The sequence below is a fragment of the Pseudonaja textilis genome, chromosome 3 (assembly GCF_049901715.1).
Source record: "Pseudonaja textilis isolate UNSWEBS1 chromosome 3, rPseTex1.2, whole genome shotgun sequence".
Classification (NCBI taxonomy): Eukaryota; Metazoa; Chordata; class Lepidosauria; order Squamata; family Elapidae; genus Pseudonaja; species Pseudonaja textilis.
Window position 1 is genome coordinate 170,314,333 of NC_141992.1, and position 21,693 is coordinate 170,336,025.

General features: G+C 36.1%; 1 protein-coding gene across 2 annotated transcripts in view; it reads right to left on the reverse strand.

The window, feature by feature from the left end:
* The window catches only part of PAG1 (phosphoprotein membrane anchor with glycosphingolipid microdomains 1), an 84,304-nt gene that overhangs the window by 9,695 nt on the left and 52,916 nt on the right, over window positions 1–21,693 (reverse strand). The window contains exons 2-4 of one of the 2 annotated variants that reach the window (XM_087931453.1): window positions 4,772–4,937; window positions 3,239–3,290; window positions 1,705–1,801 (exon numbers count right to left, since the gene is read on the reverse strand). In XM_087931453.1, coding sequence (XP_087787579.1) covers window positions 1,705–1,801; window positions 3,239–3,247 — 106 coding nt within the window. In that variant the 5' untranslated portion in view covers window positions 3,248–3,290; window positions 4,772–4,937. Of the gene's footprint in view, window positions 1–1,704; window positions 1,802–3,238; window positions 3,291–4,730; window positions 4,938–21,693 lie in introns of both variants that reach the window. The other variant, XM_087931452.1, reaches the window with a different exon arrangement.

Consider the following 21,693-nt stretch of genomic DNA (forward strand, 5'->3'; position numbering starts at 1 on the left):
TATTTAAGTATAGGCTCATAAGGCCATTAATCTATATTACACAATGTATCTGTATTGTTAAAAAAGACATTGGCATATAAGGAACATGTTGGCTGCCAGACTGAAAATACTAATATAAGTTTATTTTGGTTTATATTTGGTTTTTTCTTCATTTGTTAACTTTATTATTTTTCACTCCATTTGGATTTTTTTTTGTTTCGGGTCACATGAAGTTTGTTTGGTATTGGATCTGTTTTTCTTTGACATTACTGCAGCATGTTTCCAACTGCTATGGAAGGTTGAGGTTGGACTGTTTGGTCAAAAAGAGAATGAATGGATAGAACTGACAACATTGGTAGATGAAAGATAGGCTAAAAGATTTTAGAATGAATGGGTAAGTGTGAAAGTTGTTAATTGTAGTTGGAAAGATGACATTTTGGCATTTTTATTGTATTGTGGTCAGTAACTCTGTTTAACACCACTCAATCGCTACTAAAAAGGGGAAAGAGAATTTGCTTCCTAGTTACTGAGATCAATTTCCCTTGCATTTTGATGCAAAGTCGCTCAACTTCACCAGAATCTTATTTCTTATTGGCAGGATCTGTAGTGGTGACTGGAACAGTGCCTTATATGGTTATCTAGGATTCATTTTGGCTTGTATACTGTGATTGATATTTCACTAGTATAAGACACTCTCTATGGACTTGAATGTGACCTGAGTTCCTCTGGGTGATCAGAAGAGACAAAAACAGATCACAGGATCCATGAAACTACTGATACCTTATTGGTGAATGGGATTTTCCTGGCTAATTTTAAGCAATTTCTTGCTAATTTTAAGTAAGTGCTTTTCTCATTGAAAAGAAATTCTCTGGATCTAGGACTAGTGAATAACAATCCAACCTTTCTTTTCTAATGGGTTTAGCTGCAGAGTGCCCTAGGGAAAACAGTTAGGTTTCCAATCAGGTTTCAGGCCTGGACTTGAGACAGAAATGGCATTCATCACTTTGGTGGATGCCTGTCAGGACCTGGGGTGGTACTTTTCTGCTGGTACTATTTCACTCTCTGGAAGCATTTGATATCATTGACTATGTTTAGCTTCTGGATCACCTACAAGATTTGGGAACTGGATATACTGTTTTACTGTTGAAGATACCCAGGGTTGAGTTAGTGCCATCTGATTATTGCTTTATGTTATTTTGAAACTAGGCTTTTCCTCTTTTTATGATCCAATTTCTGTAGCTTTTCTCTACTCTCATCTGATCATTTTTCATATATTGTTATAAGGCTAGTCAAAGTCTCATCTGTAGTAGAATCCTATTTGGAGCTATATACCCATTCAACTTCAAGTAGGGAATAAGAACACCCTTAGTTTTATTAACTATTTCCAAAGGAATGACTAAACTAGTCATTTTATCAAAATTATTTTTAACTATTAACAACTGAGTTTTTGCACTAGTTAGGGTTCTCCTACAGTACTAAGAACTACAGGACTGCTAGCTGAATTCAAGTCACAAATCATATAGTACTGTCCAAGGTCGTGAGCCAGCTGTTCTTGATTTGTACTAGCCAGCTATCTTAAATTGACATTTATCCTCTTATCTGAACTACTGCTGTTCTGTAACAATAGTTACTGTAAATGAAATCAGGATTGTCAGCTTACATCAGCAACGTACATATTTATGATGAGTCATCAAGTGCTGAGAAATCACATAATGATAATCTTACCATCTCCATTACTGAGTCCACCATTTTGTTCACTGCTTGCAATTGGATCTGTAGCCAGACTTGTGACAGAGTGACTAAATGCCTCTTTATCTGAAGGCTGAAAAACAAAATGTGGATTTAAAAAAACTGGTCAGATATGAACATCCATTTTATGATTGATGGTAACTAGCTAGCTAGATTGATAGATGTTAAGGTTAGAGTTCTAGTAGTGAGGATTGAAAAAACATCAAATAGCTACAGAAGATCTGTAGATGGTCTGAATCTCAGAACTATTCTCATCTCTCCTTAGGAAAAAAAGTCAGACAGTACTTAAGACAAAAAAATGAAAACACTGTAAGAGTAAGGGCCTTCTAAACTGAATAACTCACATTGCTAATCTGTGTATAAAACAGAGTTTCCCAAACTGTGAGTATCTTCCTTGAGGAGATCCAGACAGAGTCCAAGAGAAGCGTGAAAAACTTTCTAGTTACATTGTTACAAGTCAAGCTTTACAAAAGTTTTGTTGTATTGTTTTTTATCGTACATATTGTATTTTATTTTATTGTCCTTGGAGTTTTAGGGGAGATTTGTATGTTAAGATTAACTGAAGAAGAGGAGTGATGGTAAAAATATTTAATCGGAGGAGGAGGAGGAGGAGGAGAAGGACAAAAACTTTTCAATGTACAAGGGTAAAGAAAAGAGTGTGTGGATAAGTCTATTGCTAATGTTAATGAACTCAGAAAAGGTTTCTATAATAAAGACTTTTCTTTGCCAAAGATATCTAACAATATTCTTTACTACATTTTGAAAAAAGAGGCTTATAAAAATGCATATCTCATAATTTTACACTTTTTGTAAGTTTATGTGTATAGGTAAATTGTTATAAATGTTTTTAAAATTATAGGTTTGTAGATATCTGTTCCTGATTATTTATGTATTCAATTTATATAGCTGCCCCATCCCATACCAGTAACAGATTACACTGCTGATCAGGGATTAAAATCAAAATGAGAATCATTTAAAAATTATTTTAAAAATATGTATTTTCATGGACTTTAAAAAATTCATATAAAGATCATCCCTCTTAACTCAGTCGGATATCCCTCAGACCTGAAAGGGTTGCAGAGAAGGAATGATCATGATGTCAAAAGTGCATTGAAATATTAAACATACTATTGAAATTCTGAAGATCATTTTTCAAATGGTGAAAGTTCCTTCTGTTAGGAGTATGCAGCAGAATTCTTATTTTATATTGTTTATTACATGTGCCTATTTTGATCAGAAAATCATGTACTGGTGTACTAAGTGGGTATACCGCAGGATAAAAATAACTGTGCTCAGATTGATTAGGTAGTCCCTGTAGTTTTTTCATCTATAAAATGAGGCAAAGATCTTTTTCATTTTGTATAAGGATTACATAAATGCATTCTTAGCATTTATTCATACCCAACCCTTAAATAATACTCCAGCTCCACATTTCAGTCTTTCTCCTTCATTACAGACAAACTACAGAAAAAAAACATTTTAATAACTATTTTTATTAGTTTTTTTTTACCACATTCATCAGATTTTCATGGTCCCCATTTTGTTGCTCAGGCCTCTTCTCCCTGTAATGCAAATCAGTTTCAACAAATAAGATTTATATAATGTAAATTATGACTAGTTCTGACTTCTGACTAGGATTGATATGCTTATTACTATATTTCAGTTTTGAATTCTGCATTGTTCTTCTTTCAAATATGCCACATGAAATAATATTGTTCAAGCTGATGCTCTTTTCTATTCTCTTTTTTTTTGGCTGGTGTTGAACAGGGATAAAAAATCCAAATCTTTTTTGTTGCTGATTCAAAAATTTTTGGCCTGCAAAATGGTACCTACAAAAAAATCTTCATTTCTTAAATCTCATAGGAAATGTTATTAATTTCTTTCTACTATGAGATAATATAATGGAGAACTTTCTCATTCTGAAGAAGTAGATGATATATATAATTCACAGAGCAGCTGATTGTTTTAACTTGAGCTTTTTGACTACAACCAAAAATAAGTTCTACAATCTGAAAACATTTATAGTACTCATATAATTTTATAAGTAGGACAATTCTTTTATTAGCTGCTAAGAAAGCACATGTCAAAGTGAACACATTAATCTCTGCATTGCTCAGAAATTCTTGGTGTCATTTTGTTTTCCTTTGGATGGAAATGGATTACACAATCTTTGCCAAAGTCTTTTGAAATTCTTGATCAGGTTTTATGAATAGATAATAGCCAAATAAAAATGCTAAACATTTGTTTTAAATTATCCATAGCTCTTGCTATTTTCTATGTATTTAAATATTTTATTATATTTTATATATTATATTTTATTTTTATAATAGAACAGCAATGTTACTCTAAAATCAGAGGCCTGGCAGAAGGATTTCTGTCCAAGAAATTCTTATTAAAAGGCACAAACTTTTGTGAGCTGCAGCTTCTTTCATCAGGACACAGAGTTGCACAGAGCAACTAAAATGATATAGGATTTAAAGTGTATGTGTGTGGGGGGAGAAAGTGAAGAGAGGGGAAACTAGATTGGTTATACAGATGTGAAATGTAAGACAAATTATGGGTATCGTAACTATTAACCATTGTTACACATTAAAAACTCATTAGTTTGCTGAAATCTTCTGAAAGTTCTTGAAACCTTTTGATTTAAAATTTGATGTTCATCAATTTATTGTTGTTGTTGCTGTTTTCATAAGATTGCCACGCTGAGGTTTGTTATGGAGTGTTCTGAGAAGTTGAATTAAAATTTGTTAATTGGAAAAACTGCTACCACGGCTCCTGGGTTTATTTGCTTTCCCCCACTCCACCAATAAGCAGGATTCTATGCTCCTAGTAAGGAACCACAATATAATATTTCCCTTGGATATATTTTATTCCTTACGCAAAGAAATTGCAATGTTCCTGAATGGAACTCAGAATGGATTGCTGCCTGCCCTTCACCTATTGGCTAATAGCTTTCCAAAGTAATTATATTTCCGTTCTTTCTTTTTTGACTAAGTCCTTACCTGTCACAACCAGAGCAGAGAAAGAGGAGAAAACTAAATACCAGAAGCATTGCCATGGCTCCCAAGCTACCCCATACAATGATATGAAGGACTCCAGTAGTTAGGAAATTGCCATCAGGTCCCATGACGTATAAAGGATGTGAAGATAGGAACAGTTGATGTGATTACTCGCAATAATACTTGGCCATTTTATCTGAGTGAGCTTCTCTGTAGTGGATAAAAAAAGAGGGAGAAGAGAGGAAGCAATTCAAATAAACCACATAGAGTAAGCCATAACAGTGAAAATCAAACTTTAAATGTTAAATAATATTAAACCAAGGCTTAATAAATCAAAATGGACACTATCCTGAACCATATAACAACTGTGATTACTTGGTATGAAGAGACTGGCAATTTTCAGTAGCTGAGAAGCAAGCTTTGTTATTTTAGCACTTGTTCCAATACTGAAACCTAAACAAGTCCAATTCAACACATTTCTGTGAGGTAAATGCCCTATTAATTTTGGGATAATAAATGCTAAAATTATTCAGAAAAAGATACAGAACTCATAATGAAATTTGAAAGATTCCTTTTTCCTAACTTATACTCATTTATCTTTTCCTACTGCTCCCACCTTGCCACTGTGATTAGTTCGCATAGCAAATTGTGTAGTATGTCGCCAACTCAACTGATCAGATTTGCCAGAGATTGTCTCAGTTGGCAAGTTCAATCAGTTCTCCTGCTTGATAGATTCCATTTGTTATTTTATAGTTTTTTCTTTTTATGTCCAGTGTGAATGTTTTAAATTGTTTCCCTTAAATTTTGCTTGATGGCAAGACTTGTTCCAACCTTGAGCACAAGATGGCAGAAGTGGACTATAGTTTTCTCCTGATACTTAAAACCCATTATATTGTGTATTGCAAATCCACTCTTACTTTAAAGCCATAGTATAAATTGCAGCTATGATAACATTTCACAGGAATGCGATTATTCAATTATAATCCATCAGTTAAATTACTAATTACCATTTTCTCATTTACCTTTTTTTAGATTAGCAATTCATACTAGTATACAACCCACACAACAAAATGTATTTTCAGTATTATCTCTGACAACGGTCCCTACAGTCATTTTATACATTGCACAAAGGATAATATTATTTTAGCCCATTCTTTATGTCTTGCCAGTTATGGAGAACAAGAAATGAAATACATTTGGAGATAATTTTTAGAGAGCGTCATAAAGTCCTCATAAAGCTGATACAGATCTAGGAACAGCGTTATTGCAAGAACAAACATTCTTAATGTTTCATTCACAAGAATGAAATCAAATTAAAAGAAGGAGGAAGAAAACCCTTGATCAAGGAACAACATTAAAGGAGAATATGGCTGAAAGATCAGACCTGCCTTATACTACTTCGACGACAATTGGTTCGCCCAGGGTCAGTTTGGCTGTCATGGGAGGTGTGGCCTGTCCTCCAGCTCCACTGTACATGTGGGATGAGCCTCCTGTGATGGCCAACCTGTCCCTGGGTAAACCAGTTGTTAACCCTCCCCCGGTCCCGCTATCACAGTAGATCCTGCGCGCTGTGCTGCTATGGAGAAATGGGCAATGGAGCAGCCAGCATGAGGGAAGGAAGAGGAGCAGGGAGAAGAAAGAGGGAAAGTGCCTTCTTCTCTTGCACCGGCTGCTCCGTTGCCTGTTTCTCCATTGCAGCGCAGCACCCAGGATCCATTTTGATAGCAGGGAGTGGGTAATTAAACAACCGTTTGCCAAAAACTATGCAAACTGGCTGAATCACACCACTGCATATAATCTAACAAATTTAGTACTTTTAAAAAAGATACAGATACCTTAAGTTTCCCTGACTGCTATAGTAATGGTAAGTGTTTCACTGGTATTTTGAACTAAGTAGATGGAGGAAGACAGAGAATTCTGACCCCGGCCCCAGGAAATTGTCACAATTATTTTTAAAATCACAATGTAATTTGTAAATGTGAAGGGAAGTGGTTGGTTGGGGTAGGTGGGTGGGATTTCTTGTGGGGTGAACTCTCCAATATTCCAGTTGAGAGGATATTGCTTGGCAGGTCATATGAGGAGGGTTAATGCTGATTCTCTTTGTTACTGCTCCAAATAGGTTTGGAAATTGCTGTAGCAGTCTTTGGAAACATTGGTTTAAAGGGATCATAAAATCTCAGATTTTTCTCATCCTAAATTTTTCAGCTGATCCATCACTTGATAGTCAAGATCTGAAAAGTAAGTCTCATGCCCCTGTTGGAATCTGATTCCGAGGTGGAGGCCGAGCAGCTGACAGGGAGTGGGAGTGTGGCTCCGTTGGCTTTGGAATAAACTGAGGAAGTCCGGCTTGGCAGAGCAGGGGAGAGGAAGAGCAAGGCAGAGGGAATTCAGAGAAGATCCACCCCCTCTTCATCCTAGGGCACGCAGGGAGGAACAGAGAAGGGAACAACTTGAGTTGCGTGGCTTATGGGGGAGGACAGGGCCCTGATTTCCTTCATTAGCTTCAGCTGGGAACAGTGTTTAAAAAGGGAGGTTGCGCACAGTAAATTGTTGAGAGGAAATTGTGAGTTATCTGATATTGTGAAGGCTTATCTGGGGTCCTGGTGTCTTCCCAACTGTGTATGTTTTGCTGTCTTTCAAGTCTGCAATTCTTTATGCTGCCCTGTCAAGTTAATTACTGCAGCATGATTTGTGTGGATTTTTATTTATAGTTTATATATACTTTGTTTTTGGACTGAATTTCATCCATTTAAAGACTGTTCTTGGGAGAGTTTTTTTATCCAACCAAAGGTAACCTTGACATTGGGGGCAAAGTTGGAGGTATTGAAGAGACTCTTACTTATGTGACTGTGTTGCCTTTGTGCCATGCCCCAAATCATCACATTAAGTTATTTAATTCAATGGTAAATAACACTATTTAAAATGCAATGTATAGAGACTAGTAGTTTGGATCTCATTGGAACTACTTTATATGCCGATGGAAATGAAAATGGATGGCAGATATATCTCTGATGGATTCATAAATAACAATGAAGGTGAAGTATTGCTTCCTACAGACTTCTCTAACTTCTTAATTAATGTCTATAATGTAGTATTTAGTGATGTCAGCGCTACCTAATAGTTGTCCACAAGCATATATTATTGCCTAATTATGGCATATTATTCTCTATCACTCTGACTCTCTCTAGAATCAGAGAAATAATTATAGGGATTATGCACAGGCTGTTTTTCAAGACAATTCTTCCCACCAAACTTTATGGTTTTAAACTGTAATAAACAATTGAATCTTTATGTGACAGAAATGGGAACTTCAGAGCTCATGCATTGTGACTCACCTCTCTTCATTTTTGCAGCCCTAGAACAGGCTATGTTTTCAAAACAACAATTTTCAACAATACAATTTTTGTTTTTCCTTATATAAAGAACGACAGTAGGTACTGTGCCTTCAGTCTCTGCTAGATTTTCTGCAAGTGTAATATTTTGCCTTTAAATACCTTAAGACTCCCACTTCACCCATGAGAAAAGTGAAAATGTTCAGTCTCTCCTTTTGTGGTGTTGTTATTGCTATACACTTTGGAGTCCTTGGCAGCTAAAAATATTTAAAAATACTCGTCTGGTCACAAAAAAGACCATTATGTTATACCTTCAGAATGAATGTATGGACTTCCCATTAAGTAGAGATCCCACTCAGAAAAAAAATGGATTTTAGAGTAAGAGAAAAAAATGTTCTGATTATTTTTTAGCTTGTTGTTTAGGTAAAAAAAGATGACAGAAAATGTATATGTCAGTGCCGATGCTATATGTTTAGGCAGCTTGCAATTCCATTTGATACTATTAGTGGTCCTCCCTCCTTTTTTTTTTTTACTTTATTGATTAAAGTAATAAAAATGACCCTTTTAAGCTCATGGCATAATTTTCAACTTTATATATTATAGCTCTAGACCTTTGTTAAGATTGGAACCATTTTCATGATAAATATCCTCTCTGGAATGCTCTGTGCCTGTGAGTATAGCAGTATGATGTTTCCTGACTGCGTACACAGCAATTTTATGCTTCCCGGAGACAACTAGGTATTGCTTAAGTTGTATAATGTCCATGTGGAAATAATCTCTATGCAATTAGAGTCACTGACACTGCCCCACACAGTAATTCTTGAAACACCTTCCCCTAATTAAACAAATACTACCAAATATATGGGTTCCTTGGTACTCTCTGAAATGTTTCATTACCAAACTAGGTAAAAATGTTCTTTAATATTGATGGTATTACCTAGTTTGGTAATGAGAAGTCTGCAAGAAAACTACTAAGTTCAGAGAGCACCAAGGACCCCACAGTCCAACACTGAACTACAAATACTTATTTTATCTTTACCAAATATAAATTAAAATGACCCAAACTATATCTTCAAACTTTAAAGAAGCTTGCAAGAAAGAAGTGTTCCAAAAATTCAATATGGTTTAAAATAGCTCTTTTGTATCCATTTAAGATGTGTGAACTTAAAAATTTGACACAATCACCTGTATACATCGAATATGTCAGAGCAGAGGTGGTATTCAGCAGGTTCTGACCAGTTCTGGAGAAGCGGTAGTGGAAATTTTGAGTAGTTCAGAGAACCGGCAAATACCACCTCTGACTGGAGATTTTACAGCATCCTTCTCCTGCCATGCCCACAAGCCATGCCCAAATTTGAATTCCACCACTGATTTCAGAGATATGCTAAAGCAAGCAAACTCTACATTCTTCAAATTTACCTTGTTTGCTGACTTTGGAGATTTTCAGCCTTCTGCTGAAAATCTTCTGTATATTCGTCGTTTTTAAAAAGGGATGCAGGTATGTACATATCTCTGAAGCTTCCCCAACTCTCTAATTTTCTTAAATTTTGTAAAACACGCTCCTATTAATTTCACGTGAAGTAGGAAGCAAATTAAACAAGCCTACATAACTTTTTATTAATCTTCAACAATCTCTTTGTTGGTAATAAATGGCATGGTTTAAAGAACTCTGCAAAGTTTTGAGAACTATGTACTTACAGAATGATACATTTAAAAATAACCAATAGTCAAATAATCACTTCACATGCAGACAAGAAGGGAGTGCATTTGATCATTGATATCTGAAATTAAATACATTTAACATAAAGTACTTAATTGAAGTATCTTTAGGATTCCAGTTTTATTGCTATACATGAAACAATCCACTCAACACTGCTTTTCTAAAATATTAATTATCCTTCATATTTTTAGATCAAATGACAGAAAGAAATCTGTATCCAACGATTTCAACTCTCCCGTGCTGTGATACTTGGCTGCCTTCTTTTTGCAAAAGGAAAATGTAAGATTATAAACCTGAGAGAACAATTTGCAAGCAGTGGAATTTCTTCCTTAAATACCACAGAGCAAATATGATTATCAAATCTAATTATCTGCTGTTTATACAGTCTTAAAAATCTCCATAACTAATGAACATCAGTCTTTGCACATTTAATTGGGTAAGAGAGGGGAGAGAGATATGAAGTTTTCAGATAGTTTTATATGTCAACCAATTTTGCAATTTTGATGATCCCAAAGGGAAAGTTCATAAGTATACAGCCACTCTTGCAGCAATACCTCCTACCACCATTCCCTGAAAAAAAGAGGAATCTTAGATCGAACTGAGCTTAATATTCCATTCAGCTAAAAGTCTCAACAATAGGTGTCTTTGATTGGATAAAATATTTCATTCATTTATTTATTTGATTTTATTCTGTCGTTATTATTGTTTATAAATCACTCAAGGTGGCAAACACACCAAATACTCCTTCCTCCTCTTATTTCCCCCACAACTCTATGAAATGGCTTGGTCTGAGAGAGAGTAACTGGCCCAAAGTCACTCAGCCAGTTTTCATGCCTAAAGCAGAGATTAGAACTCACAGTTGCCTGATTTGCCTCTTGTAATCCTTTTAGATTTTGCAATCCACTGTGGACTAAGTTCTAAATTTCATATATTACATTTTACTTTCAACTTTCCTTTAAGGACCTTGTATTTCCTTTTAAGAAGCTTGTACAGTGGTTTGTAAGAAACATTGATCTATAAATGCTCATCAAGTTTTAGGGCTGAAGAATAATCTGACTCTGAAATTTATTATTTGAACTCAACCTACACAGGATGAGACATCAAAGCTGTAGCAAAGGGAAAGAACAGCAGTGTCTTCAGTGTTACCTTTATATAACTATTCTTGAAATATTTGAGATTTTCTAGGTATTGGGTATATGAATATATTATCTTAATACTGATATTAGTCATGGTGAAAAGCCAAGAGTCATCAGTTTCAGAAACTGATGGAGTTTCAGAAATTAGCGACTCTGAAGTTGTTAGTCATTATCTTATTCCAGCTTATGCTTTCTCTGTCTAGCTATAACCTTTTCTGCTGGTTTTCCACTCAAGCAGTAACCAATTAAATCTTTCTATGATTGTTTTTCAAGATCAGCCAAGGGCTATCGCCTAGAGAGCAAATTGGGCATATCAGGTATAAACATTCTGGCCTTTTTCTTTTTTTTTTTTGAATACTACTCGTTTTCCTATATTCTTAAGTCTCTTGGGACCATTACACACCTCTTTTTCTTTTTACCCCATTTCTGGTTTCACATTTCTGGTCCACTGCTGTCAATGAAAAATTCTCGCTCATCCATATACACAAAGCTGTGAGATGCAGCTTAGGAAAAAATTCCGCTTATCCGTATTGCAAACGTAAGAGGCTTGGACGGCTCTGAAGTGAAGCAAAAGCACTGTCTCTTTTCAAATGAAATTTCGATTTTCCTTGACTCCTATCTGCCTCGTCTAAGTGATTAGCTTCCTATTTCCTGCAGTATTACATGGAAAGCCATATAGCACATCCAATTTCTTTGTAATCTTGGGTTGCAAATGTGGTAATAGTAGATTTGTAAAACAGCCCAGTAATGTGAAATGTCTTTTGAAGATACACAGCACCACTCACTGGTTGTAATTGATGGCATAATGTGTGGTTCTGTTTTATGATAAAAGGCTGAAAGTTCACACATGTTCAGTCTGTTAAAACACTTTCAAGAAAAAGTGTATGATTAAAGCAAACAATCTGCCAGGCAGCCTCTGTACACAGACAGCAGACAAGTGAGGAGCTTTTCAAAGCTCAATACAGAAAATTGCCTTTGCATTAACTGGCTTATGGCAAGGTTACTTATGGCACATTTGCCTGTAGGACTCAGCAGGTCTATACTGCAAGATATTATGTCAACCATCTGCTGAACAAGCAGAGCGGATCTCAGAGCCTGTGTGTCCTGCTTTGCTTGCAAATTTACCCACTGTGACTACACATGCATAGAACTGATGATTAAAAACAGCCAAATATGATAATTCTAGGGGAGAATTATCATTTTCAATTCCAGAATTAAAATGAAGTGGTCTATGCCACATAAGTCATTTTAGGAAGACAAATTTTGAAAGATAAGCTCTTTCTTAAAACAGCTTGTTCTGTGAGCATCACACAGAAATTACATAATCATTTCTGTTACTGGGGTATCATTTTATCCTTAGTAGGTAAGCATATGAAAGTCCGTTTTTATCAAACTGCACCAAGAGAAGCTGCTTCCTTTGTAAAATGTGTTGCTTTCTGTGCTATTTACTCTTTTACACTGCTTCATGTTCCTTCATAGTCCATCTTAGTATGATGGAATTTTTGAACATTACAGAAAATTGTGCAACAAGGGATATACATTCTGATAATTCCTTTTACAAACATCTGTAACTTAAGAAAAATACTTCTATAGCTTTTCCAGAATGAAATCATCTTCTGACACCCAGGAAACATCTGCAAATCCAGCCTATTTTATGTCTCTTTGAGTTCAGGGATGACACACTCCAGAAGATAGATTTAAGATACAGAAGGATCTCAACAGTGTTCAACACTGGGCCGTATCTAATAAAATGAAAAACAATGGTGAAAAAAGTAAGGTTCTACATTTAGGCAAGAAAAACAAATGCACAAGTCTGGAGTAAATGGTACCTGGCTCAAGAATAGTAACTGAGAGAGATCTTGGAGACCTAGTGGACAATCACTTAAGTATGAGCCAGTAGTGTGCTGCAGCTGCCAAAAAAAAAAAAAAAACAACCAAAGTCCTTGGCTGCATTAACAGAGGGACAAAATCAAGATAACGTGTTAGTACCATTTTATAATAAAACCTTGGTAAGTCCACTCTTGGAATATTGCATCCAGTTTTGCTTGCCACAATATTTAAAAAGATCTTAAGACTCTAGAAAGAATACAGAGAAGAGCAACAAAGATGGTTAGGGAGCTGGAAGTTAAAACATATGAAGAATGGTTCCAGGAATTGAGTATATCAAGTTTAATAAAAATAAACACTAGAGATGACATGATAATAGTTTTCCAATATCTAAGGGGCTGCCACAAAGAGGGGATAACCCTATTCTTCAAAGCACCTGAAAGCAGGACAAGCAGCAATGAATGGAAATTACTCAAGAAGAGAACCAGCCTAGAACTAAGAAGAAATTTCCTGATAGTACAATTAATCAGTGGAATGGCTTGCCTTCAGAAATTGTGGATGTTCCATTACTGGATGTTTTAAAGACGGGACTGAACAATAATTTATGTGAAATAGTATAGGATCTCTTGCATGAGCAAGGCGTTAGACTGGAAGATGTCCAAGGTTCCCTCCAACTCTGTTATATCTGTTGTTGTGAGCACAATAGGATGAAGGAAGATATGATTGCTGTCTTGAGTTATTTTAAAAAATAATAAATGCAGTATATACACACAAACAAACAAATAAATATTTGAAGCCTTCTGTTATAAGATAACTACATGGATTCTAAACTGTAAAGATCATTTCACAAGGAAGGTTAAATCTTTACTTCTTCAGGTATTTTATTTCCCAGGATGATCCTTTTCTTTTGCTGATGGGCCTGATCTTCTTTAGGATCTACATGCTTATACTACTTCTGCTGGAAGAATAGGCCAGGAGAGTCTTCCCTAGGTTCGGTTATGGCGTTATCTAGAACAGGACATGCTGAAGATGGTCCTTCTTTCATTGGTTTAATTGCACTGGGAACATGCAATTTGTATAACATTGGGATATCCTTGAAGACCACTGTAGCTGTTCTAAAAGCAGATACCCATGTACTTATTGGACAATCATGGCAGTGCCATATAACATCTTTGTTGTGGGATCTGCCCTAGTTACCAGTTTGTTTCAAAATACATTTCAAGGTGCTGTTTATTACGTACTGAACCCTTAATGACTTGAAGTTTGAGTATCATACTGCCCACCCAATATGGATTAAGAGATAACACCAGGGGTGGGATTCAGTTTTTTAAACAACTGATTCTGTGGGTGTGGCTTAGTTGGTAGGTGTGGCTTGGTGGTCATGTGACTGGGTAGGTGTGGCCATTCTCCTAGCCTGGCCTCTCATGACAGTGGGGATGCTGCAATGGTCATAAGTGTGAAAAATGGTCATAAGTCACTTTTTTCAGTGCCACTGTAACTTTGAATGGTCACTAAATGAACTGTTGTAAATCAAGGATTACTTGTACAAAAGTACTAAAAGCTTCTTTGCTTGCAAAAAGCTGCCCTAAATACCAATCATTAGATTAAAATGAAATAAACAGCACCTTGAAAATTAGATTGCAAGCCAGAGTTACAGATCAGGCAGTGTCAGAGCACCTTGAGGAATGAAAATAGTTAAAATGCAGTGATAACTATCAAGCAGCCATCTCTTGCTCATAAAGTGAAACCCTTCAGCAGAGAGGTCATTTAAGCTCTCCAGAAAAAGCACACCCAGGAAAAGCAATCCTTAAGATCCATTTGCACCACTTAGAGATACCAGCTGGTCTCACTCACCTCACAAGATATCCTAAGGAATCATTCAGGTTTAAGGAACGATCACATGCTCCCCAGAAAGGCAGTAAAAAAAATCAGTGCCAAGCTTGCATCCTGCCTCTTGGAAATACACCCCAAAAGGACAGTGGCAGGAACCAGCAAAGCAGTGTGAAAAGCTTAAAATAAGCTTTCCCTTTATGAAAGTCAAGCCTCTAATAAAGTACCAGGAAAGAAAAAAAAACTCCAGAGAAGCAGCTCAGGCTACATTAAGTCTGGGTGTACTGCCAAGAACCATTAGCTGTTACAATGTAACAAGGTTTAAGGCAGAGGCTGTTTCTGAACACACTTAAGCAGGGCAATGAAGATAAGGATTAGGCTAGAAACAACACACATAGGCACACCAGAATCTGTCCTGGTTTTCCTGACAGGATTAACTCTGTAAGGTGGAAAAAACAAAAGGCTGCTTCTTCCAACAGCCGGTCCACTGAACTGCTCAGAAAGTTAGTTAATGGTTTGCCCAAACTGGTGCAAACTGGCTGAATCCCACCACTGGTACTAGTTCTTTTCTGAACTTTTAATTTGTTTTCCTGTGGGTTTCTCTGGAGCTCCAACTATAGAAGAAACATTTGCCCCGGTGGTGAGATTTCTCTTAGATTACAGTTCTAGATTAATCATATTACCAATATGGCCAATATGGATACCATATCATAGTAATCTAGTCTGAAAAAAATATTATGATTTAACATTGTCTTCTAAAAGAATACACAGAAATGAGACAGAAAAAAAATGTGCTGTTATGGAGACATTTAACTATTAATTTTCATTAAGGCTGGATATATCCTTTGCAGTGAAGTAGCTCTGCATGCATGTCCATGTGGAGACCACAAGAAACAGCACACAAGAAAAATGTATCGAAAAATGTATCATTACAGTAATGATAAACAAAGAGATTGAATGCCTTCCCAACTATCTCTGTGAAGCAGTTTGTGCAGCCCTAGCTTTCACAACAGTTCTTTTGTCTTTTTTCTGTTTAATCGGGTTTATTCTTAAGTGCAGGAAAAATATAGGGGAAAAAAAGACAAAACAGCAATGCAAAAAATAGATGATTACAAAAAGGAAATTTGTGACATTTTGCTGCTCAGTAAGAAGCATGAATTAAGCAGAAGTGTTTCATAATAAACCCCTCACCTTAAAGTACTATCCTTCATAAGATTATTAAATAAAATCAAGCACCTAATAGCATTCCTAATGCAAACAAATGAAAAAGACATAATTAGTACAACTAAATAATTAATTCCTCTAGTAATTTTTTTGCCAAAGTTCAAGTAGACAGTAAAAGTCCCATATAAAATATCATTAGTGGAAAATGTAATATCTAGAAGTAAATAGAAACTGTACCTACATTTCTTTTGTAATCACTAATAAACTGATTCATGGTTCTAAAGTTTAGATTTTCAATTTGTGACTAATGATATGTATGATTTAAAATATCAGCACCTTTTCTATTTCTTGACTTTAGTGTATCCAAAAAATATGAAGGTCTTACTACAAATGAGCTTGTAATGTGCCGTATGCTATATAACATTATAAGGAATGGCTTCACATCTGTTTGTCATTATTTTGCTGCTGCTTTCCCCTCCTCCACATTTCCTGCTTTCCTGTATCTTTTTATGACTTACTAGGTCTTGTAAATATTTTCATTCATCTTCTTGTGTCTTACTCTCATATCTCCAATAAAGATCTAAATCTCAGAGATTATGGAAGACCATAAGATTTCTGGACAGCAACTACCATAAATTAATTTGGAAGAGTATATATGCATGATTGTGCCTGCCTGCTGCCTGCCTGCCTGCCTGCCTGCCTATCTATCTATCTATCTATCTATCTATCTATCTATCTATCTATCTATCTATCTATCTATCTATCTATCTATCTATCTATCTATCTATCTACCTACCTACCTACCTACCTACCTACCTACCTACCTACCTACCTTTCGTATCTATCCATCCACTCATCAATCTACTTCACTTTTAAAAATTCTAAACTTTTTAAAGTAATTTTAGTGCACAAATTTTCTCCCAGGTCTAGAACCAGGGGCTAGTAAGAAATAGTAATGTCACATATTTATGTAGACAAAAGTGTAATGGAAGATAGCCATTTACAACCAAAGGCTACATCTACACTCATTATTATTATGGCAAAATTGCTTTGGAGTGTACCCTTCCCCCAGGATCTGCCAGGTTCCCACCCTTTTAGTCTTCCATAATTGATAAAGGGCTGGCTTTTCCCCCAGGCATTGAGATAAGGAGAATTTGGAGCCCAAGGAATGTGTGGCTTGATGGAATAGAGATTCAAGTATTATGCGGTTTTAATTTCTTTGGTTTATTATTGCTGTGGGCCACCTAGAATCATGTCTCCAACATGGTCAGCTATATAAGCCTTTTAAATAAATAAATAAATATTTTCACTGAAATTGTATTAATACTTTTTCTGTTTGCTATGTAAAAGGTCAGGTAAAGCTTTCATAATATAAAAGAAAATTGGAAAGTGACCTGATACTTAAAAGCAAGTATATTGCACAGAATTGGTCTGATTGTGGAGTCATGCAATGCCATGGTGGTGCAGGGCACAAGACAATAGGGACCTTCAGCACCTTGGACAGATCAATGGAAAAGAAACTGATTTATGAAAAAATGTTGTCTCAGCAACATACCACAGCCTTCAAATTTTCCCCCCAAGGTTGACAGATTTGAAGTTGTGATTTATTCTACCGCTTTTGAGGAGCTGTCTGCTTTTCTTTGGGCAATTAACAGATCCCGCAGTTGGTGGTTTTTGATGTTAAGGACTATATGGAGATGGTATGTGATTCTGAAGTGTCAAGAGATGGTATTGCACACACCTGGAGTAGCACTTCTCCCCAGCACTAAATAAAACTAAAGCATTTTTATCTTGTGATATTACCAAATGTAACATCGGCTTTTAAAGCACTGCATTTGTCTGAAAGGAAAAATACTTCAACTTTTAAATTATATGATTTTCTAAAAATATGATTATAAAGACATATGAGATTTTTCTCCTGTCATCTATTTTTTATGAGAGGCAGGTTACAGGTTTATGGAATTCTGTTATATGTAATGTTCAACAGAAAATTTCAGTGTTTTTCTCAACCCATTCTTATTCAATTTAATGAAAAATATTTAAAAAAAACATGTAGATAATTACAAAATAGACAAATACATGTGTAAATGCAGTGTTTGACCCTAACTACTTGAGCATTCTGCAGTGTTATTGGCTTCACAGTTCAGTGAATCCAAAGGAAATGACTTTTCCATTAGAATTCATCACTTAGTTATAAACAGGATCTGCAAGAAACTGTGTATGGAAGCTACTGTTTGGGCTATACTGTATATAGATAACCACTGGAATGACATAGGTGACTATTATTGATATAGATGACCCAGGGGTGGGCTTCAAAATTTTTAGCAACGGGTTCTCTGCCCAGTTGCTGGGTGGGCGTGGCCATGGTGGGCATGGCCTAGTCAGCCTCCTGCACCATGGTGTGGGGGGCCGTTTTTGCCCTCCCTGAGCTCTGGAGGCTTTCCTTGAGGCTCCAGGAGGGTGAAAATGGCCTCCTTGGGCTTCAGAGGCTCTCTGGAAGCTGGAAATGGGCTCATTTCCGCCATTCCTGAACTTCTGGGAGGCCCGTTTTTCACCCTCTCCAAGCCTCTGCACGTGCCTTGCACTTACCTGCATCCAAGACAGGCCGTGTGGGGACTCCTGGGAGGGATGGGGCTGGGTGGACGAGGCCAGCCAGGACTGGGATTTGGGGGTTCTCTGAACTGTGGAGAATCTTAACTAGAAGATCTCCTAAACCCCTGCAAAGCCCCAGCAGCCCATCCCTGGGATGACCCAGCATTCAAACATTCCTGGGCAAAGGCAAGAGCTTTGACAAGATAGAAGGCAAAACCCAGTGCTAAACTGGGAAGCATGGCAGTGGTTTTGAACCCCTTTGACTGAACTGAATAACACAAAATGCTTGCTTACCTTAGAGAGTTGTTATGCAGCTTCAGTGAGGAAGCAATGCATACACTGGGGGAAAAAGGCTTGAGATGAATAACCTCCTATTCTGCCTAACTTAAAATAATATTAGAGTCATTGAACAGGCACAGTGAAGAAGAAAAAAAAACTGGTTATTTCAAAGAGAAGTTCAAGTTACCTCTACCTGTTATCATGGCAAAGATTTCACAGAAAGTCTCTTGGACTAACTATTTCAGCTCCACCAGAGTGAAGAGATATTGAGTAGAGCTATTCCTGCTGAAGGCAAATGTTTTCCCATCCTCCTTCCTCCTCTGGATTCTGCTCTAGAATGTTTTGTAGTAGAACTGCTGGTGATTAGAAATACTTCCCTATTCAACATCAGAAGGCTGTGCTGGATCAGAAGGCTTCTATGAACTTGAAAGGGTACTTTCTTCTGGGAAACATAGATTCTGAACCCAACACTGCATTTGATGCTTAAATGCAAATGGTGTTTGAAATGATGACATTGCCAAGGAGAATTAGTGAATGGGAAGCTGTAGTGTTAGCCTTTGGCTGACCAACAAACTCTTTCCTTTAAGCCAGGGATCCCTTCTTTTTGGCTGAAGTCCAGTTTGCTACATGCATCTTTTCATAGCCAAGAGCTATAGCCAAGAAGACAGAATTTAAGCATAAGGGCATCACTTGAAGAGCTGGTGCCGGACTTTCTCACCTGTCTCCATTTTGGGAGCATTGGAGGGAGTTATCTAACATAGAACACATTTAAAGCATAATACACCTATTTTTCTCCATTTTCTGCCATTTAGGTACACATTCTTGACATTCTATGGCAATTGAAAATGAATTGATAGTGTTTTGTCCATATCTGCTTTAATCTTCCTTATTTTGTCCATAAGCTTAAAAAAGATCTTATAAAAATTACCTTTCTTCCTCAATGACTAGTCTCAAGAAGGGCATGGGAGCTTCCTATTTCTTGCATAAAAGAAAATACACAGACATGGCATTTTCTTGGCAATTTTATGAAAGGGCTTCTTGGGCTGGGTTGAAATTTCTTGGTGAACTTCCATTAATAACCAGTTTTGTCTTTACTTTGCATTTTCAAATCAACTAAGCTGTCATCTATCTCAGAGTTTTCCAATCTCAGCAACTTTACAATCTGTGGAGCCCGCTCTGTGGAATAAGTCCACATATCTTAAAGTTGCTGTGTTTCACAAACACTGAACTAGTTGGAAAAATGGATTTTTCCAAACTACATTTTTTTTAATCAAATAATATTATATTTGAGACATTCTTAGTCAAACTGTTATAAACTTTATAAAATATATTGTTCCTTTGGCCCATATCACGTGCCTCTGCAGGAGCAAATTAATTTCAATGAACTTTTCTAGTCTTGTTTGCATGCTAAATTCCAGCCTGGGTATTTTAATAATCAGAAAAGTAAATCTATATGAATGACTAATTAGACAGTTTGACTATTTCTGGAACATTTACTCTGACATTTCAGAAATTTACATGATTATTTTTAACACTAAATCTTTATGTGCAGCTGTTCTCTGAAAATAATGTAATTTAATAACAATTATTAAAAGTTGTCTCTTAGGGTCAGGAAGACTGTTGTTAAAAGCAGAAAGAGTGGAGTGATTTGCAATGTGGAAATCATATATTTGTTCTGTAAGTATTCATGAAAGACATAACTGAGGCGTGTGTCCAAATGTTTTCAATTTACACAGACATAGATCTTCTGACTACTTCCCTCCCGATCTTAAGAACATATGAAAGAAAAAATGATTAAATGTCAGTGATGCTTTTCTTTTAGAGAAAACAGTGGGTCTTTCTTTAACATAAAATTAAGATTAGACAAAACACAGACCTTAGAAGCAATATGTATTCTATTTGATACATGGGCCCATATGGGTTTCTATTTTTTTATGACCAAAGCACTTCATGGGCTAATTTCATAGGGCAAAGAAAAAAAACATTGAAAAATGTTTCTAATTCCAGAAAAAAGTGTTTTTCTTACTTTATATATATGTTTTAATGGTTGTTATCAGTACTTGAGTTTGTAGGAAAACTTAGCATTAAATTTGAACTTCTGTTATGTGAAGAAATATCTGGAGCAGAAGATAGCAAATCTTCTGTTCCAGATATTACTTCACATAACAGAAGTTCAAGCACTAATCCACATATTGTTTCCAATTATTTTACCCATTCAGCTTTTGATACAGTGAAGACAGATGGCAATTTAGTTAAAATAAGGGAAACAAACCATTTTATAATTTATTCCACCAGCAGCGGTTAAACATTCTGGTTTAACATTATGTCAGAATGTCATAAAATGACCACTAGTCAATCCAACAATATAATCTATGTCCATAGATTACAAAACTATTTAGTTAGCTAGGGGCAAAAAAAATCCTTTAGGTTAAACTCCTTCAGACTTTTAGTATTGCCAAAATGATTTGGAAATAGTTTAGAATACTGTATATTCTATGACAGAGATCATGGTGTATATATACGCTAAGCAAAGTGCATTATAGATTACCACGATGTGTATACACCTAGTCAACTTTTGCTTTGATGAACAAAGAAATCTGATGTGGTACAAAGTAGTTTCATTTTCATCTACCTGCAAATCTAACTATGGCTCATTCCACATATTATTTAATTAATGAATTTGCTACTGCCTACAGACTTAGTAGGAAACTTTAACTATTCCTAACACTCTAGCCAGGGAAATTTTGTATTAAGTGTATTTTCAGCATCAGTTTTCCACGTTCATAATTTTGCAAAGGCTGTGCAAAGATTCCCTCTTAACCCTTTCCCCATTTGCATTGCTGATTGCTGGAACCTGATAAATCAACAGGACATCTGTGCAAGCAGGTCTCTGAACCATGAACCAATCCTGCCACCTGGCCAAATCTTCTTTGTTCCTTCCTGCTGTCACTTTTCCCGTCCTTATTTTTTTTTCCTTAAGTGGAAACACCTAAACTAGAAATTTCCCGCTTTCATACTCCTATATTTAGAACCTCTTCCCATCTCCCGCCCACATAAGCTCCTTTCCATCACATTGAAGCCTGCAC